The following is a 27608-nucleotide window of genomic DNA, read 5'->3' on the forward strand; positions in this document are numbered from 1 at the left end:
CTGAATATCATCAAGCATTTAGGAATGTGAGCCATATTCAGCAGAAAGTATAGACTTTTAACTCCACACGAAACAAAAAGCTTTATTTTAGGATACACTTTGACTACCTTCAAGAAGACTAATGTGTTGATTTTGTAAGTATCTTCCTCACACTTTTGGAATCAACACAAGCAGGCACTGCTTATATTATGAAATAACTAGACTATAATTCCATCTCTTTCTAAAGTCTTGCCAAGTATGGAATGCAAATGCCAGTAAATAACAATACAAACAAAATCATTTTTTTCTCCTCAATCAGAATGCTCTAAAGTTCAGATTTTATGGAAACATATAAGTAGAAACTATAACAAATTATACTCTGATTCTGATTGACATGTTTATAACACCTTCCATATGATCCTATAGGCTGAATTTTGTGATTTCTTTTAGCATAACCTTTTACATAATGTTGACTTTTTGAGGGTTTCAAATACTTAAGAACTTGTTTATTTCTTTATTTCAGGATAAATAAACCACATCCCTGCATTTTACCAAAAGGGCAGTGTAATTTTTTGTTGTTGTTAAAAAGGAAGGAAAGACCAATGAAAATCTTTGCAGAGATACTTGAGAGATAGGTGGACTTTGGTCAGCACCATGCTAACAATGAGAGGTTCTCAGCTCCAAAAATCACTTTTGGCATCCTTTGCCCTTCTGATATACAAACTTGTTAACCTTATGATTGGTTAAGGAATTGTCTAATCATATATGTCAATAATAGAGAGCAAAGCATCTTGCAGTTTTTTTTCTTCTTATACTCTCCTGTGAAAGACAGATGTGTTGTGTCTAATTATTCACTGATTGGTATCGGGAGAAACATTAACATAATTGGCACATTTGTTCTAATTAACAGAGGGAAACTGCCACATGCCACCCAACATGAAAAGTGAGTCCAGCAACCGTTAGCTAGAAAACTCCACGTCTATCAGAAAGATTACTCTGTTAAACTCAAACTGAGGCCCATCAAGTCAGAGCACAGGTTGAAAATGACATAACAGAGTGGAGAACTGTGTGCACACCTAAAAGAATGGAGATTTAGCCTAGAATCATTGTCTATAGGTACATTAATCAAACAAATGAGAAAAGCAATTAGGTGGCAATTATCAAATGTACACTCAGCCAAGCCAAGCTTCTCCAAGGAGCATTAGCTAGAAGCTGGGAATCTGCCAAGTTTTACTGACTGGTTTGGAAGTGACAAATCTGACGTTTTTGTGTATTTGTTTGTTTTAACTTTGTCCTTTACACCGGAGCTTCTCAAACTGCATTTTAGAATCACATGGAGAGCTTTAAAAAAATCTTGATAACCTGGCTGTGTATCATATCTATTAAATCAGAATCTCTAGGTGGGATATAAGCATTGGTAGTTTCTAACAATTCCCAGGTGATTCCACTGTGTCTCCACTGCTGAGAACCAGTACTGCAGAGTGGTTTTGTTTTGTTTTGTTTTCTGAGACAGGGTCTTGCTCTGTTGCCCAGGCTGGAGCACAGTGGTGTGATGAAGGCTCACTGTAGCCGTGGCTTCGACCTCCCAGGCTCGAGTGATCCTCCCACTTCAGTCCCTGTAGTAGCACACACCGCCATGTCTGGCTAACTTTCATTTTTTTTATTTTTTGTAGAGATGGGGTTCTCTTACATTGCCCAGGCTGGTCTTGAACTCCTAGGCTCAAGTGATCCTCCTGCCGTGGCCTCCCAAACTGGAATTACAGTTATGAGCCACTGTGCCTAGTGAAGACTGGTTTGATGATCTTGCTAAGATTTTGATTAAGTGTTCTGGGTCTGAGATTCTAAGCTCCCAGGTCATGATGATGTAGATAATCTATGTACCACAGTTAGAATTGCAAGGCCTTGACAATTTTTTTTTTTTTTTAATGAGACCAAGTTTCACTCTTGTTGCCCAGGCTGGAGTGCAATGGTGCGATCTCAGCTCACTGCAGCTTCCGCCTCCTGGGTTCAAACGATTCTCCTGCCTCAGCCTCCCGAGTAGCTGGGATTACAGGCATGTGCCACTATGCCTAGCTAATTTTGTATTTCTTTTTTATTAGAGATGAGATTTCACCACGTTGGTCAGGCTGGTCTCAAACTTTTGATCTCAGGTGATCCACCTGCCTCAGCTTCCAAAAGTGCTGGAATTACAGTCGTGAGCTCCCATGCCTGGCCAAGGCCTTGACAATTCTAAAAGATATTGACAGCTAATAGTCTTTTGTAGACTTTCACAGGTAGGTTTGGCTCTAATTGCTCCAGAGTTTGAAATCCTAGTATTATTTTCTTATTTCTCCCACTGGTGAAAGGTATCTCACCCTCCCTTGTAGGTGCTTTAAACAATCAAAACAGTTCTCTACTGTGGATAATTATGCTGGACGTTCTCTCTTGCTAAAAACCAGAGGTTACTATGTAGATTTTTGCTTCTCAGTTTTGGAATAAAACAAGTATCCATTCACTTCTGTGTTGACCACTGTGAAATATACTTTGCACCTTTCAGTAGGTTTGTGGAAGCCTGGGTATTTTTGTGCTTTAAAAAAAATGTTTGTCTTTAAGCAAGCTGAAATTATATCTTTAGACAATGGTAAAAAAAGATAGCCAAAGGATTAAAAAAAGCAAGTGGAAACTAGTGGCATTTTGCTCAGTTGTTGTTACTTCTGCAAAGGAAAGGCATTTGCCAAGAAAGGGAATTTGTTTTCCTGCTGGGGAAACGCTCTCTTAATTGCACATATGTCTAGCTCGTTGCTTTTGAGGGTTGAACATACATAGGCCGTATTTTAGAGGTGAACTTGTCTTGAAATCTGAAAACTTCTAAAACCTAAGTTCAACGATGAGGAGATAAAAGCATGTTGACAAATGAACTACTACCAACAAAAACCAAATGAAATAAAATAACCAAACCCAAAGTAAAATGACTATATGTAATAGCACCATCCAAGGGAACAAAATGGCATTGAAGTGTCCCTAAAGGGCTAACTTTTCCAGGGCAAAAGGGCAACAAACTGACTAATTTGTAGCTAGTTCCTAACCAGTTTTTACTATAAACTTGCCTTTCAGTATAGGTAACTCTCAGCCTTTCTTCTTACCAGTTAAAAGTGTTCAGGTCTTTAGCTAAGTCTGACCATCTTTAGAAAAATATGCGTTTTTGCTCTCTCTGACTCCATAATGAGTTTATGTTAGTGTGTGTAGGCATATAAAGAATCATTGGAAGAAATCCCAAAGCAAGGGAACTTATTGAAGAAAAACCTTTTTTGAACAAATGAAGGCCAACACACATTTTTAAAAACCCTCCTGCTCCGTGATTATGGGCACAGGTTAGGTCTTTGCCTGCTGCCTTATCTCTACTGAGATAGAGACTGTGCTTGAAAACAGCTGAGGCTTATTAACCATTGATTTTAAGTCATCTGAAAAAAGCTCATTCTAGTGGGTCTGCTGAATTTCCACATGGAACATTTCAGTTTCTCCTCAAAGACTAAATCTTTTCTAGATTTTCATCATTAAATAAATCCATAAAGGTGTCCGTAAATCCATTCTTGCACTTCTAAAATCCATTTTCATGCAGCAGCCAGAATGATCTTTTAAAGGTATATGTCAGGTCTCGACAATTCCTTCATGTGTCCGTTGGCTTTTCAGGCATTTAAAGAAAACTCCAAATCACTTACCGTCTCTGCAAGTCCGCGCCCTCGTTCCCCCTTTCCTGACTGAACGTCTTCCTGCCTTCCTCCTTGCTCACTGGGTCTCAGACACACTGGCCTCCTTTTTAACCCTGTAACCAATCACCTCCTCCTGAGGGTACTTGTCCTTGTTGCTCCCATCACCTGGAGCTTTCTCACTCGGATCTTTTCAAGACAGCTCCTTCCTTACCTTCAGATCTCAGCTCCATTACTGTCTCTTCAGGATAGACTTTCCTTGAACTCTAAAGTCATCCTCAATCCCCAACAACCATCACCCTCTCTCATATGACCTTATTTCCTTTAACTTGTTTATCTGAAAATATCTCACTCATTTTTCTTACATTCTTGCTTATTGTTTTTCTCCTCAAGGGACTTGACTGACTTGTATTTCCTGCAACCAGAAAAAAGTCTAGCACACCAAGCATCTACAGTAAATATTTCTTGTATAAGTGAATTGATGATTTTTGGAAATCTACATTTCATACTATAGGCTCAAAGCAATCACTAAGTACATGCAGAAATCAAGCCACAGATGTAGAATAAGTCAGATAAAATCTATTATTTCTTTTGCTTTAAAATGGATCTTTACATTGCTTAAACTTATTGCAATTTTAATTTGGCTTACATGGTTTCTGGGCTTGTGGTGATCTCTGTGTTTAACTATTAGAGGCAGATATTGGAAGAAAAATATGGGATTTTTCCCATGATTTTTCACCCCCAAAAGTATGGGATGGTCATAATAAGGAGGTGACTTTGGCGAATGTTGATTGGACCAAAGCAAAGCTTGAAAGGTGACTGCTGGTATGGGAACCTGATACTTTTGAAAACCTGTGTTCAAGGCTGAGAATCATATCCTAATCAAAACTCTGTCTTGTAGCTACACACACGGTAGGAGAAAATTCCAATGGATAATTACTGGCACTGAAAGCAACATCTCCCTCCAAATTGGTATTCAAATTCTTCTTTCCTCTCTAAACTCTTTTGCCTGGAAAAAGTGTAAAGCACCTCTCCAGAGACAACATACCTGCATGGAAATTCATCAATATGAAGTTCCTATTATGGGAGAATGGCAGGGAAACGTGAAGGACTCATGAAAGAAAGTGTTCAGCAGCCATATTAATAATCAATTAGATGGAGAGCCACCTGATGCTGCACATTTGGCGGCGCCTCCAGCTGCCACCAGCTTTCTGCCCTGTCAGTATCAGCTTAAAAAAATCTGTTCCGTTTATCACGACTACACTCAGCAAAGTAGTCTATTCTTTTGCACTTCACCCCATATTTTCCCTCTTGCTAATTAGAGATGCAAATGTTGATAAATAACATGACAGTTTCTAAGCACAACTGGGTCAATAAGTTGAACATTGTGCCCTGTTCCTCCAATTAAACTCCTATGAAAAATAGCTCAATTATAATTAGAGGAGCAATTATCCCCTTGTTAAAGGTGAAACAAATCACAGGTTTTAGAGAAAAATTCAGCTTTGCTCCTTCTGCCATGCCAACAAATCTTGTATCCATTGATGTTTTCATCCCAGTACTCTCCAAAAGAGATAATCTGATAAAGCATCTCTGAATATATTTCTGGCTCTCCATGTGACACTAACATTTTCTAGGCATAAAATAAAATGAGCAAAGAGGGATTAATTTCATAGAGTGCTGCTATTATGCTAGTGGAATAACTCAGCACCAGTTCCATGGGTGTATTAATTTTCTTGCATCTTCAGGGAGATGGGGGGAAGGTTTATCTGTTGAAAGAAAGGCAAACGCCTCATCAGAAATGGAAGACAACAATCATATTTTTGGCTTGATCCTAACAAAAGTGTTATTAAAGGAAACACTGAGCTATATCATTTTAGAGTATTCCTGGGATTTGTTTTCCTTTCTTTCATCTAGTTTACTTGAAAATTTTAATGTTATTCTTATTAACACCTCCCTTATCATCCTGCAACTCAAGTGTCTCCCACTCCCAGTGGCCTTGGTTCTTGGTCCTAGTGGTTTGGAACCCCGCCCTCAGGGTTCAGACTGATGGAGTCTGTCATCCCACACCAAGATCTCTCAGTAGGATTGCATCTTCAGGGACGAGAAGCATCCTTTTTTTTAGAGCGTTCCATCTCCTGAGGTGCTGCCTCTGTGTCACATCCAGCAGGGCCTCTTTCTGTCATTTAGTTAGATATACTTAGAGAATCTACTAAGTGACTTATAACCTGCTGGCGTTAGAGATAAAACATGAACAAAAAACTTTTTGCTCCTTATTTCATCACGAGCTTGTCAGGCAAGAAGAAGAGTAAACAGATAAATTTCAATACAATCAGTAGGTAGACCTATATAAAATTGTGGCATGTGGGGGCTGCTGTTTAGCCAGGCACACTGGTTCATCCATGCCAGGTATTCAATGTGGAAACAGTTCTGTATCTGTTGCTAAACTACTGAGTGCCCCTCACCCCCAGGCCCTGGCTGGCTGCCTGGGATTTCTGGATACTCTGTGACCCCGTGGCTAAAGGGTTATATCTGATATAGCACTAGGCCCCTAAGAGTCTGCTCTTGTGCTCAGGAATCCATGCAGTTATTAAATATTTGGAATAAAATCTAGATATAAAGAAAGGACTTTAGGGAGAACAGAGAAGGAGCAGCCAAGCCTAGAGTTCTGAAACTGTTGTGCTTCATCCCTAGCGTCCCCTGTTTTCTTATTGGAAAGGGCTTAGTCTAAACAAGTATAAGGAGTCCTTGGTTGACCGCTTCCTCCTCTGAGACTTTCTTTGCCACCCTCTTTCCTTGGGCTCTGAAAAGGAGACCTACCAAGAGTAGCCTCAGGCTAAATTTCCTCTTTGGGAGAAAATGTAAGGGCTGGTCTAGTGTCCTGAGTCAATAAGGACTGGATGAACAATAGTAGCTTTAAAGATCAGGGTAAGGGGCCAGTCGTAGTAGTTCAAACCTGTAATCCCAGCACTTTGAGAGGCTGAGGTGAGCAGATCACTTGAGGCACGGAGTTTGAGATCGGCCTGGCCAACATAGTGAAACCCTATCTCTACTAAAAATACAAAAATTAGCTGGGTGTGCTGGTGTGCGCCTGTAATTCCAGCTACTCAGAAGGCTGAGGCACGAGAATTGCTTGAACCTGGGAGGTGGAGGTTGCAGTGACCCAAGATCATGCCACTGCACTCCAGCCTGGGTGACAGAGCGAGACTCCGTCTCAAACAAAACAAAACAAAACAAAACATTACGGCAAGGGCAGCAGCACATCACGACTTGCTATAAGTAGTTTCATTAACCAATTATTTGGTAGTGTTGTTGAAAGAGCATTTCCTTATTTTAAAGCTCACAATATTGTCTTCATCTGTAGCATGTGTGGACTCCAACCAAAGTAACGAATACAGGAGAGCATCTTGGTGATTCTTAGAACAGAAGCTTCCCCTCTGTGTACCCCACAGTGCCAAGAAGAGGGGCAAGGTACTCAGTAAGAATTTTGGATTTAAGAAGTTGAGCTTGGTCTTGTGTGAATTAAAAAATTATAATATATTAATAATATCAACAATGGCTAATGTTTCTTGAGTGCTTTTGACATGTTCTAAGTGATTTGCATATATTATCTCATTTAAACCTCACGACAACATTCTGCATAGACACTATTATTATCTCCCCTTTATGGTTGAGGAAACTTTGGTTCACAGTATTTAAGTACCTTGACTGAAGTAAAAAATGGTGATGCTTGGGTTTGAACCTGGAATGCTGTAAGAAAATTAGAAAACATTCTATGGTGGAGATTATAGGATGCCAAAATAGGGAAGAAGTAAAATGTTACTACCTTAGAAATGCCTATGCCATTATTTGTACCCAAAGTGCTATATCATAACTAAGACTAGCATTCTTGACAAACTTACTGATTTGGAGAAAAAGGAATTACTGCTTCCTGACATTCTGCAAAGAATGTACCTGACTACTTCCTCAATAGAACTAGACATATGCTTATAAAACAAAGATCAATTGAAACAATCAGCCATATGTTCATTGAACATATTTTGCCTGACTCTTTCTTGGAATTATTTGCCTTGGAGACAAAAGGAGCACGAATCCAGTCTGGCTTCATCTTCCAAAGTCTGATCTAATTATTACAAAACACATGAGTTTTACCTGCTGGTTTTCCTTTAACATCAATGTTTCACTTCATCCTATTTTTATGCTTAAAGATTCTTTAAACAAATAAATGAAATATTAAATAATGAACACATTTATATTAGAAGGAAAATGATTGTATAATCCTTTAACTCACCAAGTTACCTTTCATCCCTTTCTTTTTTAATTTATCTGCTCCTCTTGAGCAAATGGCAGTTGTAATATGTCATGTTAAGGTATTCATTAGCTTTCTGATCTTGGTGATTTTAATAGTGTTGAAAAGAATCTACACAGGAATTTATTAGCCTGCTCTTGAGCATGTGTGTTTGATCTCTCTTCCGACTTTAAAAAATGAAAAAAAAATGCATATTAAATATAGTTCTTTGAATGTCAAATGGGTATATGATTTTTGAGCTTGCCAAGTTTTAATTGGTCTCTTCCCTAGTGATGATACAGATAGAATTCACAGCCAATTAGTTTGCAGTCATGAATCTTTACTCCTTGACGAAGTGAACTACTTTGTCGAGGAGACTGAAAAAAATGAAGACATTACTAAGATCTCCCCACCTAAAGTCTTTGCAAGGGTCAGTTACCTTTTAGAAGCCCTGAGCAAAAATGATGCCATGGATACCCATGTTGCTCATGATCTGTTTTGGTCTCTAAGGTGGTTTCATGGAGGAGGTGTGCATTAAAATTTTAGAAATACCATTAAGAAGACATATGCACTATTGTAATTATCAAAATGAAATATTGAATAGAGAAGAGTTTCCTCCTTTCTAGTCGTACTAAATCATACTGTGTCTTAGTGCTGGGAGATAAGGTTTTGATGCCGTTGAATGAAATAGCTACTATCAAGCAAAGTCTCTGATAACAATTGGCATGAGATGCCAATTTAAGGCAAAAAATAGCTCTCTTTCAAAGTAAAAAAAAAAGGAATTTCATTAAAGTTTCCTTTGAGTTCTTTGCATTGACTCATAGAGATATGAATGGCTATGATAGAAAAATGGAGTTATTTCATAAGGACTCTGCCTAAATTTTCAATTAATTAATTATTATTATTACTATTAAAAGAACAATCAGATGTTTGAGTTTGTTGTCAGGGGACCAGCGAACTACCTGACCCCATCTTTACTTCTTGAAAAAAATTGAAAAGCTATGAGAAATAAAATAGTTTAAGTACATTATTAATTATTAATTGCTTTTTGGACTGTGTTGAAAGTCTCAATAGTATTATTTTTCACTTTCAGAGATAGGCACAACTTCAGGGCTTAATTTTTAAAAATTCATATACATTGAACCCATATATAAGACCAATTTGCAACAACTGAAATATGCCTCTTTCAACACATGCAATAAAGAGTAAAACTTTCAAATGACTCAATGTAGTTTGGAGGCCAACAAAGACCACCACCAAACTGGCAGCTATGCCACTTGTCAAATTAATGTGTGCTTGGGCTTGTAGGACACGGGGTCAGTTAGGGCAATAGTGTCAGATGCACATAAGTATGTCTCCTAATAATCATTTAAAGGGTAACCTGTTTTTAGAGTTTAGGATTTATTTGTTAACAAATGAAAGACACAGTATTAGTTTTCCTCAACAGTGTGATCTAAGATGATGGTGAGTGCTTGCAGTCTCTTCTGGGTCAGAGTCCTCTTCCCCAAAGAGAGATATTTTCAAAGGGCATTGTATTGTGTGGTGCTAATGAAAAGCCATGGTATGCATCTGATTTGTAATACTTCATTAGCAACCAGTAGGCTTTGTTCTAGCAGAAACAAAAAATGGAAAATGAAGGACTTGATCAAAAGCTTACAGGATGAAACTAATTGACACCTGTTACTCCTAAAACATGTTTTTATGCAAGGTGTGTGGGCATGGCTTTTAGGTATGTCTATGACTACATCATGGAATGGAAAATACATATGTTAGGTGAACAGGTTCACAGACACAGAAAAACACACTGTCTTCTTACATTCACATTTTTCGCATATCAGCAACAACAATAATAAAATTGATGGCACATTGTTAAGTCATACCATCTCTCTCTGTGATAAGTGCCAGATAAAATAAAGCAGTATTTCTGATTTCTTGAAAGAGAATGACAAAATTAAACCAAGCTGCCCGTGGCTTTGTCCAATGGGGCATTCTAATTGACTCCCAAGTCATTAATCAGTTCCCAATCAATCTATTTTGCCAGCAGCAGGCAGTTAGGACTCCATTACCAACCATTCATCATGCCATACCCTAATTCACTGCACCATTAGCCAGGGATTAGGCCCCTGTTAGAATAACTTAGTGCCAATTGCTAAATGCAAAGAACTGTTGTTATTCACCTCAGCCACTGGGATCCCTTCAGGTGGTCGACACTGGAGTAAGACTTCCTGTTCCAAAGACACTTCCTTTCCTAGGGGTTCCTGCTCAAATGTCTTCCGTAGATCTGGAACGTAAAAGTGACAAAATACATGTCAAAACTAACTAAATCACATTTATTCATTTACAGAGAGTACAAAAAATTTTCTGACTTAGTATTTTATCTGTGCTTTTTCTGGTTTGTTTGTTTGAGACAGGATTTCACTCCATGTCCCAGGCTGGAGTGCAGTGGTGTGATCATAGCTCACCGCAGTTTTGAACTCCTGGGCTCAAGCAATCCTCCTGCCTCAGCCTCCTGAGTGACTGGGACTACAGGTGCATGCTAGCATGCTTGGCTATTTTTTTTTTATTTTTTTTTTGTAGAGATAGAGTCTCACTATGTTTCCCAGGCTGGTTTCAAACTCCTAACTTCAAGTGGTCCTCCCGCCTCAGCCTCCCAAAGTGCTGGATCTATAGGTGTGAGCCACGGTGCCTGGACTTACATTTTTGTTTAACCACATGTTATTAGTACTTTACTAAATCTGGTGGCTATATTATGTGGAAGAAATTGTGAAATTCAGAGGCTATGAAGTGTTCCTACTTTAAACTTCAATGGAAGCCTTTGGCAGTCCTTATTTTAACAATTAATAAAGTTCATTAATTGCTTTTCATTAGTATTTTTTTAATCCATCAATTATGATGATCACAGCGTCAAAAAAACTCCATTCTCTTGATTCTTCTACAGACTCCCTTATGTATACACATATTTTCCTCTTTTCTCACAATGGATACTATTGAAGCTCCAGTAACTCTGGAATCTTTCGATGAATACTCTAGGTGAGTTTCCGTTTCAAAGTGGAAAATAGGTATAGCTCTAATGTAAATGATGAGTTAATGGGTGCAGCACACCAACATGGCACATGTATACATATGTAACAAACCTGCACATTGTGCACATGTACCCTAGAACTTAAAGTATAATAATAATAATAAAAAAACAAAGTGGAAAACAGAATGCTGGAATCTGTAAGGAAGAAACATAATTTCTTCAGGAGCCTCAAGTACAAGGCAGAGAAAAGAGAATGGAGAAGAGTCCCAAGATATCACTACATTTAATCATATAGCCATTCAGCAATTGGAAGCCTAGTCATTTCTGCTCAGATATCCCAGGTACCTAATTATGTATTTATCTAGTTATAGTTGACATAGGGATATGCAGCTGAGTTTTACAAACTGTTGTTAGATGGGCACAGAAATGTTAGAAGCCAGTTTGTCATTTTAAACACATCAGAGGCACATACTTCAAGAGATGGGTGTAACTAAATAATCACTGAATACCATATAATTATTTTGTTTTAATGGTTTGGCTTTAAACTCTGTATACATTTAATCTAATTTCTAAAGTTAAAAAATTAATTTAGTCATAGAATTTTGAAGCAGCATTTTTTTAAAAGTCTACAAAAATTTTATTTCATGCATGTACGGTTCAGTTCCTTTCAATAAAAAGTTATTAGAATTGTACCCAGTGAATTTTAATAAAAAATTAATGCCTCTGTTCTGTCATCCCAGGTCCCTGATAAAGATGTAAGAATCTGAAAGCAGCATTGCAGTGGATTGAACTAATGAGTGGAAACCTGAAGACCCTAGAGCAGTGGTCCCCAACCTTTTCGACACTAGGGACTGGTTTCATGGAAGACAGTTTTTCCACTGACCGTTGGGGTGGGGCGTGGTGGGGATGGCTTTGGGATGAAACTGTTCCACCTCAGATCATCAGACCTTAGTTTGATTCTCATAAGGAGTGTGCAACCTAGATCCTTCGCATCCGTAGTTCACATAGGGTTCATGCTCCTATGAGAAGCTAATGCTGCCACTGATCTGACAGGAGGCAGAGCTCAGGTGTTACCCTAATGCTCACTAGCCTGCCACTCACCTCCTGCTGTGCGACCAGCTCCTAACAGACCACAGACCAGTACCAGTTCTCAGCCCAGGGGTTGGGACCCCTGCTCTGAAGTATATCCCTAATAGAGCTCTACCAGAAAGCACCTGGAAAAATGCACTAAGAAAAGACTGCATTGTTACACACGTGCCGTATTGTTGAAATTCTCGGCAGAAGAAAACCCTCAAGATTATAAGGGTTGTGAGAAAATTATAGATCTATGAGGGTCTGAGGCAAGACAAGAGACCTCCAAATGTGACAGAATTTCTATCAGAAAAATGCTTCTGATTTGATTGTCAAGACATTGAGTATATTGTAGAAATGAACATTTGGGGCCACGCACAGTGGCTTATGCCTATAATCCCAGTAATTTGGGAAGCCAAGGCAGGTGAATCACCTGAGGTCAGAAGTTTGAGACCAGCCTGGCCAACATGGTGAAACCCAGTCTCTACTAAAAATACAAAAATTAGCTGGGCGTGGTGGTGTGCGACTGTCGTCCCAGCTACTTGGGAAGCTGAGGGATAAGAATTGCTTGAACCCAGGAGGCAGAGGTTGCAGTGAGCTGAGATTGCACCACTTTACTCCAGGCTGGGTGAAAGAGTGAGACCTCATCTCAACAACAACAATGACAAAAAGAAATGAACATTTGGAATCCACAGAGTTATCGTAACTTTAAAGTTATCTAAACCATGCCATTGTCTTACATCCAAAACACATGTTGACCAAATTACCTGGAGCATCACAGCATAATAATCAATGGCTGCCTTAGAACCTGCTGATACAGATTTTCTACATTTTGCCACCCCACACATCCCCCTGACATCTCTTTTGGTTAATTCGTATTCTTCCAATGGAAACATTAAAAATTTTCTCTTCTGATGTGGTGGCTTCTCTTGGTTTTTTTATCTGCACTGAGATAAAATTTGATGAAACACCAGATACCAATAAAAAGAGCAGCAGTGAATATCATTTATGGGCTAAAATGTTCTTGACAAGATTTATCTTGTTTGTAAAAAATAATTCTGAGGAACTTCTGCCTGATATGGGGTTGGGCAAAGACATAATAACTGGAATGAGTTCTCAAATTAAATAACATACGGACTCACTCTAATTTAAATTAACCAAGATATCACAAAATGAGGGCTAAGAACAAGAAAAAGGCATATATGTATTTAACTAGAGAAATTTCATTTAACATTTATTCATTGTCTCCATATGGTAGACATTTTATTAGGTACTTTGGATGAAGATGTACAAGACACAGAAAGAAAACTAGAAAGGTAAGCTGAGGTGTGCTTATGAAAAGCCTTTCTGTCATGCTATGGAATGGCAAACCCTCAAAGGAGTGAGGTCAGAGACCAAGAGTATCCATCAGGGTGACTGATGGAGGGAGGCGGTGGTGAGGAGCCCGAAGTTAGTTGGGGACTCATTTGAATAAACCATGAGGGATGATGGGGTCCTGAACTCAGCTAGTGTAGTGGACAGGAAGAGGAGGAAGTAATTCTAGAAATAAATAGATCATACCTTGAAGAAGATGTAGGTATTTGGAGAGTGCCAGAAGGCAAGAATAATGTTATATTCTTAGCTACTGCATTGTTAACTTGGTATGAACACTGAGTATCAAGTTCGGCAGGGAAGCAGAGAGAAAGATAAATTCATATTGGTACATGTTAGGTTTGGCATATCTGTGAAACATTCAAACTGAAAAGTCTAGTAGTCCAGATCATGGTTCCTAAACCTTAACCCTATTAATTTTGGGGACTGGGTAATTCCTTGTGGTAGTTGTTCTTTGCACAGCAGGATGCTTAGCAACATCCCCAGACTCTACCTGCTAGATGCCACTAGAGCCCCATCCCAACCTTAACAAAATAGTGCCTTCAGACAATGCCAGATGTCCCCTAAAGGGAAAAGTCACCCCCCCCCCCACCCCAGTTGAGAACCACAGGTCTAGAGCTTGGAAAAGAAGGCCTGGTAGGATTTCTTGTGCTTCACCAACTAGGCAATTGCTGAAGCACTGGAAATAGATGGCATCACCAGGGAGAGACTACAGCATAAAAAAAAAAAAAGAGGACAGTGACATTCAAGAGGAAAAGCTGTCATCCAATGATATAGAGTGAAAAAAGCGGTAGGAGAAAACCCAAGGAAGTTAGTGTCAGAGCATCCAAGAGGAAAATAAAGTTTTAAAAAGTGGGGAGGTCAATAGGAGAAATGCAGTGAAGGACTCAGAAGCACTCACAGGAGAGAAATCATTGGTCTGGGAAGTTTAGGAGTGAGGGGGAGCAGAAGCCAAGCTGTGATGAGGAGTGGCCAGGAAGTGGGGAAATGACCATTCTGGGTACTGTGGGAGCAGAGGGAAAAGTTCTCCTTTGCCCTCTGAAGGTTCAGTGGAAAACCAACTAAGTCACAAAAGGCAGATTATTTGGAGAGAAGACAGACAAATTTTACTTAACATGTACACATGGGAGCCTTTGGAATGAAGACATAAAGATCCAGGGATAATTGCCCATTTTGATGCTTCCATTCAACAAAAACTGGACAGTGTGTAGAAATATGATCGGACAAAAAGGATCTGACCTAATGTTAATAGACTGAGTGGAGAGACCCGGCAAGACTGTGGGTCTAGATTCTTCCTGGCCTCTCTGAGCATTCATTCCTTCCTTCTCCTGGGTGTCAGGCAGGGCCCTCTCTGGAATGGGGGTCTGATGACCTATGATCATACAAGGTAGGTTAGATGAATTTTTTATGGTCACTTTTTACACAAAAAGGAGGTTGGAAATTTAGAATAATATTTTTCAGTTTTGTGGCTGGTTTTGGACTAAGGGGGTTTCTATGACTCGCCTGGAGGAAAGAGGGATTGTCTTTTCCATAGCTGGCCTTGGGGAAGAAGGGACTGAGAGACAGGAGGGCAGGAGAAGGTCAGAGAAAAACTTTTGCTTCCGGGGCCTTCATTTTGGGGTATTGTTTTCTGAGTCCCAACGGTATCTACTACTCTTTTCCAAAATTTTAAGGTGACAGAAGTTAGTAGCACCATTAACGGGCAACGGGTTTGAGTGCAGCATGCTGTAATTCTTCTCAGAATATGGTGCAATTTTTGGCACAGTTTTCTAATTCTTGCCATAGGAAGGCGTATTTTATGTAGACGTTTGTTTCCTAATTGAGAATGGCGATGGATACAGGCATCTACTTCCAGAGACAGGCTTAATAAACCATCATTGAATACCACAGAATTATTTTAAGGGGTTGGCTTTAAGCTCTATATAAAGTTTATCTAATTTCTAGAATGATCTCACACTTAACCCCCCACAAGGCAATACTTCTTCCTGAAAAACACTTCTAATTCCTGCCGTAAAACCTCTCTGGCTTTCAGATTGTGTAATGAGCATAGGGTATATCGCGGCCGTGCAGCACGGAAGCCGCTCATTTCAGCACACCTCCTCGCTACTCTGTGAGGGGAGGGTAGATAAGATTTTAAGCATATCTTTCATCATTTGGAGAGATGTGATAGAAGGCAGGCCGGTTGCCTTGCAGGCAGAGTGAACACAAGGGTGACGAATGAATAAGAATGAAAAACGGACACTTGTCAGCTAGGAATTAGATGTAAAACAGAATGGTTCAGAATAATGTGGCCATTCCTGTCAGAAAAAAAAAAAGACGAATTTCTGCCCTTGGAAGACCTTTAGGATTCTACATTCTGCTTTCTTTCCATTAGTTATAAGACTATTACTAAAATAAGTATGAAGTCCTTTCATTAATAACCTAGATTACTTTCGCAAATTCAACTTGATATGCATCTAACTTAGTCATTGATTCTGCCAATTAAAAGCTATCGTCATATGTATGCATTCAGAGAGATGTTTACTTAAGAACATGAATATTGGCTTACTAAATCCATACACTGAAATCCAATTAGCAGATGTAGAATCAGACCTGAAACAATATAGATTTCTATTTTCCATTTATACATAACCAAAGAAAGTCCCTTTGGACACACACATGTGCACACAGAGTCTCATTTATTGGGGGTAGAATTTTGATGCTTTCAATGATTTTTTTTTTGCACAATATACTGTGGTTACAAATTAGCTGTGATACAGAATACATGAATTCATGGCATTCTGCAAACATTAGCTCTGCTTTTTGACAATGCGGTTAGCAGAAAAGAAGACTCACTGGGAGATAGATTTTCTGGCCTTCATTTTCCATATTTACGAAATGAAAATGAATTACTAGATAATTCTGAAGGATGCTTTTGCTGTAAGGACCTATTACTGAACCGACTAAGATTTTAAATATACATTTTAGGGGGGAAAGCTTATCCTTTGTGGAATAAGGTACTTCTTGGTTGCAAATATGTGTCTAAGAGAAATAATAGAAGAAATTGTTTCAAAAGTCAAGGAGTTGATACATCTTTGAAGACAACAGCATATAATATTCCCCTCAGAACAACTTTCACAGAACTTTTTGGACACTTGGATCTACAGGTGTGTGTAAGAGTTAGAAACTAGGGAGAGAAGTGAGTTACAGAAATTTAATATTTTAAAAAATTAGCAAATTCTTTGTATAAATCCTGGAGAGTAATATAATATACTCCACAAAAGCAGAAGAAAATTCAGGCCCCGGTGATTGTAAATGCACTAAGAATTATTTTGGCAACCGTATCCATAGGACAGAGAGGATAGGGGAGGGAAATGCCTACCCAAAACAGTGTGGAAGGAAGCCCATCATGTCAACGTGCATATTTACAAAAGGGGCAGAACATCCTGTCTCTTCCCAGTGCCATTTCTTGAGCACCTCTGCCTGTTACTGTCTGAAAACAATCAGTGATGCCTATAATAGGAAAGTGGAGGCTCTAGTATCATGGGTCATACTAACACCTCTCCACCTTTGAGCCCTGCTGATTTTAGAAGACTAGGACAAAATATCAGCAAAAAGATCTCCCTGTGGTAGCTAAGCGGGCAGGTGGTGGATACTATTGCCTTGAAGAAGATAAGCATGTTTTTATTCCAATTTAAAAATGATTTACATTTATTAAAAATATGTATTATCTCACCAAAGGTACTTCATTATGCAGAAAGATTTATTAGAATAAAATATTTTTTATTTTTTTCTATCCATCATTAAGCATAGAATAACTTTTTTTAAGAAAACAAAATATTGGTGATGTGATAGACCGATATTATGAAGTAAGTAATTCTTCAATGGGTATATTTCAGTAGACTATCCTAGTGGAAACCTAAATCCTTAAATTCCACAGAATAAGATATAAGTGATATGTTACATTATTACTGTTGTTGTTTTTTAGACTTCATCAGGTTTTGTGAATATTAAAATAGATAATGAATCTGAAAAGTTTGGAAAATTATAAAGCACAACATATGTAATAAATTGTTATAATTACATTTATTATTACTCAGAGAGTTCTGGAATGAGAAGTGATTACTCATCTGCAAAAATTTTGTACACATCATGCTCACACACACACCTTGGCCATACGGTCCATAAACTATAGTATCTAATATTCCTTATTGTTCTTTTGGAATTTCAGGTTTATTGCTGTTTTTCAAACTGAGTGTCATGACCCTTAAGAGGGTTATAAAATCTATTCAGTGGATTAAAACCTAGCATTAAAAAGTATGAAACGGAATAAACAAAAGTTATCAAGATATACATAGTCTTATAGATGTGTATGTGTATGTACATTCATATGTCTCTGTGTGTAAGGATGTGGGTATGTGTCTAGTAGATCATGATATCAACCTATTTTTTATTGTAAGTCAAAAAGGTCTGAAAGCCACGGGGTAGGCTAACACTGTGGCTGAGAGCAAGGTTTTGGCATACACAATCCTGGGTTTAGGTCCTGACTCTGCCACTTGACTATCCATTTAACCTTGAGCACATTGCTTAGCCTCTTCCTGCCTTAGTTACTTCATCAGCTGATAACTGGGTATAATTTCACAGGGTTATATAGGAAGGGTCACCTATAAAATTCTAAGCACATGCCTAGCATATAGTAAGTGCCCAAAAGATAATAATCCCCCACTGTACTTTTCCCCCAAAGTATTAATAAATTTTATTAGGCTATACATTTACTGTTATCACTACTAATCAGAATAAACATAACCAATGAGACAAAGCAATTGGGAGGGCCAATACTTGAAGGTGATGTTTCGTAAAGAGATATGCAGCTATTACCCTGCTGTGCTTGATTAAAATGCAGATTCCACACTCAGGTTGGGCCCTGAGAATCTACAGTTTTAACAAACTCCACAGGTGTGTTTTCTGCACAGCATTAAAATCTGAGAAGCACTGGTTGATGAATTGATTCATTGATTATGGAACACCAAGATATGTATGGCAATGTGGACACTGTAGGAGGCTGTGGGGAGCCATGCAGATCTGCTTCTGCATTGTGGCTCTAAAAGCCTGGTTTACAGTGTGTCCCTGTTGGTGTTTCCACAGTGTCCCAGAGCTCACTTTTGTACTAGTTGATGGTTGACATTGTCTAGCACAGGACTTGAGTTTCATATGTCTCCAGAGGCCATACAGGTAACAAATGGGAGAAAGCTAGGCATAAGATTTTTTTTTTCTTGAAACATGACACCTACCTGGGTTGTCTTTTATTTTCTAACTGTTAATGGAGACATGGGTACAAAACCAATCAATCAGCTTTCTCTTTACTCTTGTTACTTAGCTCTGGCTGCCTGTTGCCAATAGCAGTGCAGGTTCAACAGGCTACAGACCCTATATTTGATGACTAACAGAAGTTGGTAATGTGGATTTTTATGAGATTTTTTTTTTCTAACTGTATATGTTGTCAGCTACTTAACACTTTATCAAAATACTTGTGTGGGCCAACATTTTGAGGACTAAACCAAAAAGGTGGGATGCCATATTGGGCCTGTGGACTGCTACTTTGAGACCAATGGTCCAGAAAGTTCAATGCTGAAAGTGTCAAGTTACGTTAATATTTCTTGTGGCCTCTCTCTCACCTCAGAGAAAATCCCCAGAGCCTTTTGCTTCTGACTTTCAGACACTTAACTAAGAAAGCCAACAAGAGACATTGGTGAGTAAAGCTGTTTTTGTTAGTAGGTTGCACACATAACATTTCATAAATTAGTATTTTATAATTATTCACTTATATTCCTTTACCTACTTTCAGAAGGAATGTTAGGCAATAAATGTGGGCACGTCAGAAGATTAGTTGACATTTTTAATAAATGCAAACCCATAGCGTCTGAGTTAGGAAAAGAAAAAGTGTCTTGATGGCTCAAAAGACACTTTGCAGTCATTTCTGTAATTCTTGATGATTACTTAGATTAAAATGTCCCTTCATTCTTTTTGGAACCAATATTGTCATTTCTACAATTGCTTTGAAGAAAAACCTGAAGCTCTTTCAGGTACAGCAGGAAACTGTTAAGAGTGGTTATGATCTTAATTATTGTGCTTTAGAGTAGGAATGGCAAACATTTGGAACCACTGCATTCCTTTCCAGCTCATGTGTCTATACCTAATTGACCATGATATTTTCTCCAGAGTCTGGATTTAGCTTCAGGATCTGCTCCAACACAGGACTCTGGGAGGCCACAGCGGAGCAAGAGTTAACAAGCAAGATGCAATGAATTTGCATGCTCAGCCTAGAGTTCACTGCACAGAAACTCCTGATGTGGAATGTGTCTCTGCACAGTTATGGCCATGTTTCTATTTGATATCATGTTACTGCTTAGTTTTACTTCAAAAAACAAACTTAATCCCAGCCTTGAATGCTACATTTTAAAATTTTAAAAATTATTTGAGATCAAATAAATCTTGGTGTTTTGTGCTGAGTACATAGTAGCTCCTTAGTAAATGCTGAGTTAAATTCAATTCCCAAAATAATCTGGCAATTCCCTTTGCTGAAGGCCTGGAAACAATTTCCGTTATGATGTATAACTATAAAATGTCTTACAAGTCACAAAGTCCAACTGCCTCACTTTACAGATTATATAACTAGAACTGTGAGAGACTAACTCACTTGTTTAAGCTCACCAGCTATTTAGAAGTGGGTTACTCCATGATGTGAATTTGCTGGAAAATGGATGCCGCATAGCCGTTGTGTTTCCAGTGGAAATTTCCACAAACTTAAAATAACAGAAATATATTCACTTGCAGTTCTAAAGGCCAAATATTTGAAATCAGTTTCACTGAGCCATAATCAAAGGGACAGCAGGACTATGCGCTCCCTCTGGAGGTTCCTAGGGAGAGATCATGACTTGCCTCTCCCAGATTCCAGTGGCTGATGGCATTCCTTGGCTTGTGGTTACATCCCTCTAGTCTCTACCTCTGTGGTTACACTGCATTCTCTTCTTCAATCTGTGTCAATCTCCCTTTGTCCTTCTCTTACAAGGCATTTGTGATGACCTTTAAAGCCCACCTGGGCAATCTAGGAAAATCTCTACATCTCAAGATCCTTAACCAAATCTGCAAAGATCCTTTTTCCACATAAGGTAAAATTTACAAATTCCAGAGATTAGGACCTGATGCCTTTGGGGGTCATTATCCTACTGTGGTTGTTACAAGCATGGAGCCTGGATCTGCTCTGCCATAGTTTAATCCTAGTTCTGTACTTAACTGAGGTTGCTATGTATTCATTTCTTCATCCATAAAATGAAGACAATTCTAGTACATATTGTATAGGATTACTGTGAAGATTTTAAAAGGTAACATACATAACAAACCTAGGACAGTGCAGTTACATAAAGAGTCCTCTATCAATGTACTCATTTACATACCCACTTCATTCAGCCCCCAAAGTAGCATTGCTGTCAAGTGTTCACAGAGTTGATGGTTGTACTGATATTTATTTCTTTAAATTTTACTGAGAAGCCGAACTCCAAATATCAGAAATAAACTTCTTGCTTCCCAAATTGAACTGGTCTTGACAAAATGGCTCTTGATCTTTGGAAATTCTGTACTTAGAAGAGCTTCATGTTGTTATCTGCTGCTGGCCAACGTATTCACTTTCTGACCTAGGCCTGACCCTGCATTAAGCAAATACAGCTGCTGTACTATGATTCACATTTTCATACTTTCAAGTGCTTTTCAGTTAATTCTTTTACACACTCAATGAACAATGGTGATTAACACATCCTAATTTTTTTTTTAAACTTTTAATATATTTTCAAAGTGCTCCTCTAACAAATAATTTCATGGTCACTCAAAATAATAATGCTGTGTTCTCAAAGGGGGGAAAAATGTATCTTTCTTCCAATAATGATGGAAAGAGCTAATTATGTTGTCATAGCAGAGTAGAATTTATGCTTAAATCACCAAATCTCTCTGTTAACAGGAAATAACTGCTGTGAACCAACCAGTGAAGCATATTTTGGAAGAACTAGATTAGCCTTCAGAGCTTTGGGCATTTATTAGAAGTGAAAAATGCCTGACTTAATGCCATAGAACCCTGAAATGTTAGCTATGGTTTTCTTTTCCAGGAATAGAGTATCTGATTTTTTGCTGGAATTTTTAAAAATGAAGAAAAATATTATTATGCTAAGCATCTCTTACTGTGGTTTGTAAATATAAATAATATAGAATATTTTAAAGATTGAAGCTGGGTGCAGTGGCTAATATCTCTAATACCAGAACTTCGAGAGGCCAAGGTTGGGGATCGCTTGAGGCCAGGGAATTTGAAACCAAGCTGAGCAACAAAGAACCCCCATCTCTACAAAAGATACAAAAACTAGCAGAGTATGGAAGCAGGTATCTGTAGTCCCAGACACTAGGGAGGCTGAGGTGGGAAGATTGCTTGAGCCCAGAAAGTTAAGGGTGCAGTGAACTATGCTCATGCCACTGCAGTCCAGTTTGGGTGACAAGAAAGACCCTGTCTCTAAAAAAACAAATTAAATTAATAAAAAGTTTGGTGGTTTTTTTTTTTAAACTTATCTTTCCTTCTCAAATATTGTAAACAATAAAACAAACAAAAATCAACTATATGCAGTTCCCTCTATAGTTTGAAAAGTCAAGAATTGTTATATGTTTTTGCAACTGTGTACAATGAACTAGACTACAAAGAGAAAAGTTTGTTTAAAACTCAGATTCAGTGTTTCCTAAACAAGTGACATGGGCAAGTTAGCTAATATTTCCATGATTCTGTTTTGTTATTTACAGAATGAAGATAACAGAACTTACTTCATAGGATGTCGTATGAGGATTATGACAGTTAACATGAACAAGGGTCTTATAACAGAGTTAGGCATACAGTAAGCATATCATAAATGTTGGCTACTAGGACAGAGACTAAAGAAGAAAGAATAAAGACAATCGATTTTGATTTTTTTCCTGTTATTTTATAATCTCATTTTGCTTTTGTAAGGGATAAAGTTTTTGTTCTCTCTTAGGAATTTACCACAAACACTTTCATAATATCATAACTCATAACCAGGAAGAGAAGTTAGAATGATCTGCAGCAAGTCAGCAGAAGGGTAAGCTTGGTAATTTCTTCAGTCGTGCCAAGTCCTGGCTATCACTTACTGCACTGAGATCATTTAAATGGGAGAAATTCCAGGGAACAAAGCCTCTTCAGAAGGGAGGACAATTTCAGCCATTCTTCGTTATTTCTTGACTTTTGGGCATTTATAGGACAAACACATTTGTATTCAGATAGTCTTGTTAAAGAGTTTTTTTAAAAAAATAAATATTTCAGCTAGCACTCCAAATGACATCCACTACAGAAAAGAGGAAGAAAAAAAAATCCATACAAGCCGCTCTTTTATATTCACACTGCATCTTTAGTTTCAGAAAAAAAGTGATTATATGTCATCGCAATATTTTTTAAGGTATGTCTTAGGGATAAATAATAAGAAATATGCCAGCTTTATGGATGAGGAACCTGACATACCAAAAAGCTAAGGCTTTTTTCTCAGAGTACAAAAAAAAGAATGCAATGATTGCAGACAAGCTGTTTTCTTGCAAATAAGCATTTGAGCCATAAACTTCACTTTTCATATAGCACAACACATACTTTAACAACACATTTTTGTCCAGTGTGTTACCAGCCCTGCCTGTAACATATGTATAGATGATTCCCCCCAAAATATGACTTATGAGACTGTGTTCTATAAATCTGTTGTCTACTTCTCAGAATAAATACGAGCTATAAATGCCTATGAATCTGTGGGGGCATTCATGAAACTTGGGAACTTCTGACCATCTACAAAAGCATATATGTTTGAAAAAATATGTACTGACACAATCAGGTATACATTATAATATTTAATCTTGAAATAGGAATAACCTGATAAACTAATACAACTCTTAAAATTTATATGAAACAAGGGGATTAATTTATTCTTTAAACATTTTTCCCTTATCTAAAAATGTCTAAAGTATATATTTAATCTTATCCAATTCAAAATATGGCCTCCATTACTTATAACTGGATTAATGTGGGCTTTAATGGTTGTATCATACCAGAACTCAGAAATGTACCTTAGTAAAAATGCCATCTATTCTGGCGTACAGGGCAGCCTACTGAATTCTACCAAGACATTTGACATTAGGCTACTAGAACTCTTTATAGCATGACCTACATCTTTCAGGATGCTTGTTTAAAGAAATGCATTATTTTTGTGAAATTATGTAATTAATTTTGTTTTATGCCAAGTAGGGTAGACGGGTAGAAAATAAAAAAGTAACACACAAGGCCACAAGTCAGGACTTCTGTACATGTGAACCAACATAATAATTCATGAGATTACATACATATTTAACTGGAGATACTTAAATATAGAAATGTCAATTCATTCATTCCTTTATGATATTTCTTAAGTCCCTACATTGTGACAGGAATCACCCTAGGCGTTTTGAATTCATCAGTGAAAAAAACAAACCCAAATCTTTGCCTATGTGGACCTTACTTTCTAAGGGGGTGAGGGGGACAGAACACAAATGATTAACTAATAAATAAGTAAATGTATGATGGTTCGAAGGTGAGAAGTGCTATGCAGAAACATAGTAAGTACAAGAGTGCCATGGGGGTGAGACGAGTGTGAGCGCAGAGGCAATCACGTCCAGCTACTTGATGTTCTAGAATTCCTTGGGGAAAAAAGCATTTTTATTAAATGAACAAATGATTCGCATTGAATAGTATCAGTGCTTTTCCCCATCATGTGCTTTTTTTTTTTTTTTTTTTTTTTTTTTTTTTGAGACGGAGTCTCACTCTGTCGCCCAGGCTGGAGTGCAGTGGCGCAATTTCGGCTCACTGCAAGCTCCGCCTCCCGGGTTCACGCCATTCTCCTGCCTCAGCCTTCCGAGTAGCTGGGACTACAGGTGCCTGCCCCCACGCCTGGCTAATTTTTTTGTATTTTTGGTAGAGAAGGGTTTTCACTGTGTTAGCCAGGATGGTCTCGATCTCCTGACCTTGTGATCCGCCTGCCTTGGCCTCACAAAGTGCTGGGATTACAGGTGTGAGCCACCACACCCGGCCACGTGCTTTCAATTTAATTCTATTTCATTTATTTATGTTTTAATTTATTTATCACCACCCACAGGCAAGGGACATCTTTTAGGCACTGGAGACAACAAGGAAGAAAAGAATGGCTCTGTCCTTGTGAAGCTTACATTCTGCTATGGCAGATGGTTAACTCAAAAGAAAACAAATAATGATGAAGAAAAACGTTATGGAGAACAATAAAGCAGGTTTAGGATTAGGATTAGGCGAGTGACAGGGTTGAGGTCTGGATAGACAGACCCGTCTGTAGGAGTGACATCTCAGTATATATCTGAATGAAAGAAGAAAGTAAGGCAGTTTTAGACCTAGGGTAAAATGTTCCAAGTGGGAAGACACAGTTCTTGCAAACAGCCTATATGTGGAATGAATCTATTGCATTCTTGAAACAAGGAAATGGGTGTGTTTAGAGCAGACCAAGCAATAAGAAGAGAGGTAGGAAGCCAAAGTCCTTTTATGCTTCTATATTATAACTAATAGTGAGCTTATAATTTTTTTTTTTTTTTTTTTTTGAGACAGGATCTCACTGTCACCCAGGCTGGAGTGCAGTGGTGTGATCATGGCTCACTGCAGCCTCAACTTCATGAGCTCAAGGGATCCTCCTGCCTCAGCCTCTGGGTTGAGAGTAGTATCCCAAGCTGGGATCACAGGTGCACACCATCACACTTGGTTAATTTTTTTTTTTTACTTTTATTAGAGACGAGGTCTTGCTATGCCTAGGCTGGTCTCAAACTCCTGTGCGCAAGTGATCCTCCCGCCTTGGCCTCCCAAAGTGCTAGGATTACAAGCGTGAGATGTTGCACCAGTTATAAACATTATGCATACTATGCATGTAGGGAATAAGATGTTTTTGTGAATTGCCAGCTGATCTAGAAATCCTTGTTTTCTCCTCCCTTCTTTGTACCCAGCGTGCTGGTTAAACACATGGACTTGGATGCTGGCCTGACTCACTGCTCCATATACCAACTGTAAAACCTCAGGCAATTTTTAATCTCCCTTTGCTCTCAATTTCCTCATCTATAAAATGGGAATAATAATAGCACTCATTACATAGAGTCCTTGCAAAGACTGAATGATCTAATATATAATACATGATTGAAACAGCACTTCCATTATTATCATTATTATTATTCTGGAGCCTATCTGTCCAACGCAAACCACATGAGGTTTTCAAGCACTTGACCTGTTGCTGGTCATAACTGAAGCTATTGTAAGGGTGCACATACTAGCTCTGAAAAACCAGTATGACTAAAAGAAAGAAAAGTATTTCATAAATATTGTTTATATTGGTAATACTGTTGAAATGATAGTTTAGACATATTGGACTCAGTGAAATACATGACTGAAATTAATTTTATCTGTTTCTTTTTAAATTGTGGCTACTAGAAAAGTATAAACAGTATTTGTGGCTGGCAGGATATTTCTATTGGACACTGCTGTTTTAGACAGTGTGCTGGATACTACAGACTCACGAATATGAACAAGACTTGATCCAAATCCACAGGTGGTTCACAAATATAGTTATAATCTCAGTGAAAATGATGAGTGAGCTGTGAGAAGAAGCCAGGAAGGGCCACCTTGATCATCCTTGATTCTTTCCAGGAGCTACCTTATTCCTCTTTGTGGCCAGCAGGCTTTCTGATGCTGGCTGTGATTTATTGGTGTGCAAACATGATCGAGAGGAAATCCGGAGGAGCCCTCCTGCTGTTCCACGGAAGATGAAACTTTGGTGCGTGTAAATCCCATGTTAGCTCATGACTGTAGGATAAGGTGTGACCATATGGCATGTTCTTCCATCCTCAGGCATGGGCAGGAGGGTTTGGAAATTATAGTCAAATTTTAGGTGAATCAGCAGAGAATTTCAACCTCTAGGATTGACAGTCTAGTCCTGGCACATGAAATGGTAAAGGAAAGACAGACTTTCCAGTTTTCAAAGTTTGCTCAGTATTGATGTTTCAAAACAAATGTATAAAGTTGTTTAAAATTGTTATATCCATTTTTAAGAACACCTATTATCATTTGCTGAGCATTTGCACTGTGTCTGGCACTGTGCCATGTGTTTTACAAGTTTATTTCACTTAATCTTAAAGTAACTCTATCTTTTTCATGTTATGGTTGATGAAACTAAGGCACACAGAGGTCAAGTAACTTGACTAAGGTCACAGTAGGAAGTCATGGCACTAGGATTTGAACATGTGTCAATCTGTCCCTTGGCTTGTGCTATTAACCACTCTCCTATGCTGCTTTTTCCATCTTATCCTTACTCCTGCCACACAACCACAGCATTATCAACAATGGCAACATCAGGAGCAGCACTCTTGAGACCCAAATTGTTCCTGAGGAAAGACCTTGTGTGTTAATATTTTGCCTGAACCTTATGCCTTGGGATTCACTCATTAGCCTATAACCAGAGACACTGGAAGAAGCAACCCCGTGGCGATACTGGGAGCTGTATTACAGTAAGGGTTCTGCACAGGACACCATTGTAGTGGTAACTTGAATTCTCTCAGAATAAACTTTTCTCTGAATGAAAACTACCAGACCCACCTAGGAAATTTGGCACTGCTGTCTTGTTAATGTGCAGGATTTTAGAGCAGATGTGTTATGTTCTCAGCACATGCCTGGCTGAATCCTAACTTGCATATTTCCATTTTTTCCTCTGCCTTGATTGTCTCACAAACCTATTTTTATATTTTACATGGTTTGAATGTGTGAAATATTGTAAGCAAGCTTAAATACATAAATTAATAGTCAATATTCATTTGTGGTTTATAAACTGAAAATAGAGCTTTTTCATGAAAGAACTATGGCCCTCTCCATATTACATCAAATGAGCACACATCTAATTAGGTAAGAGGTAATCATACTTATTTAAGTTTAGCATCGTGGTGATCTTCACCTCTGATGAGTTTAAACTTCAGTTGCCATTTATGTGATGGCCCTCTGTCAAGTATTACTGGGCAGAGCACCACAGCTCACTTGATACAGGACAGACGAGAAAACCCATAAGTGGCCGGGCACGGTGGCTCACACCTATAATCCCAG

The 27608-nt window shown here is 38.4% G+C and overlaps 1 protein-coding gene across 2 annotated transcripts in view; it reads right to left on the reverse strand.

Moving 5' to 3' along the window:
- Window positions 1-27608, reverse strand: part of UNC5C (unc-5 netrin receptor C) — a 381402-nt gene that overhangs the window by 99706 nt on the left and 254088 nt on the right. For both annotated transcript variants that reach the window (XM_003898984.5, XM_009207211.4), the window contains exon 4: window positions 10128-10231. In XM_003898984.5, the coding sequence (XP_003899033.2) occupies window positions 10128-10231 (104 nt within the window). The remainder of the gene's footprint in view (window positions 1-10127; window positions 10232-27608) is intronic.

The sequence above is a fragment of the Papio anubis genome, chromosome 3 (assembly GCF_008728515.1).
Source record: "Papio anubis isolate 15944 chromosome 3, Panubis1.0, whole genome shotgun sequence".
In the NCBI taxonomy this organism is placed as follows: domain Eukaryota; kingdom Metazoa; phylum Chordata; class Mammalia; order Primates; family Cercopithecidae; genus Papio; species Papio anubis.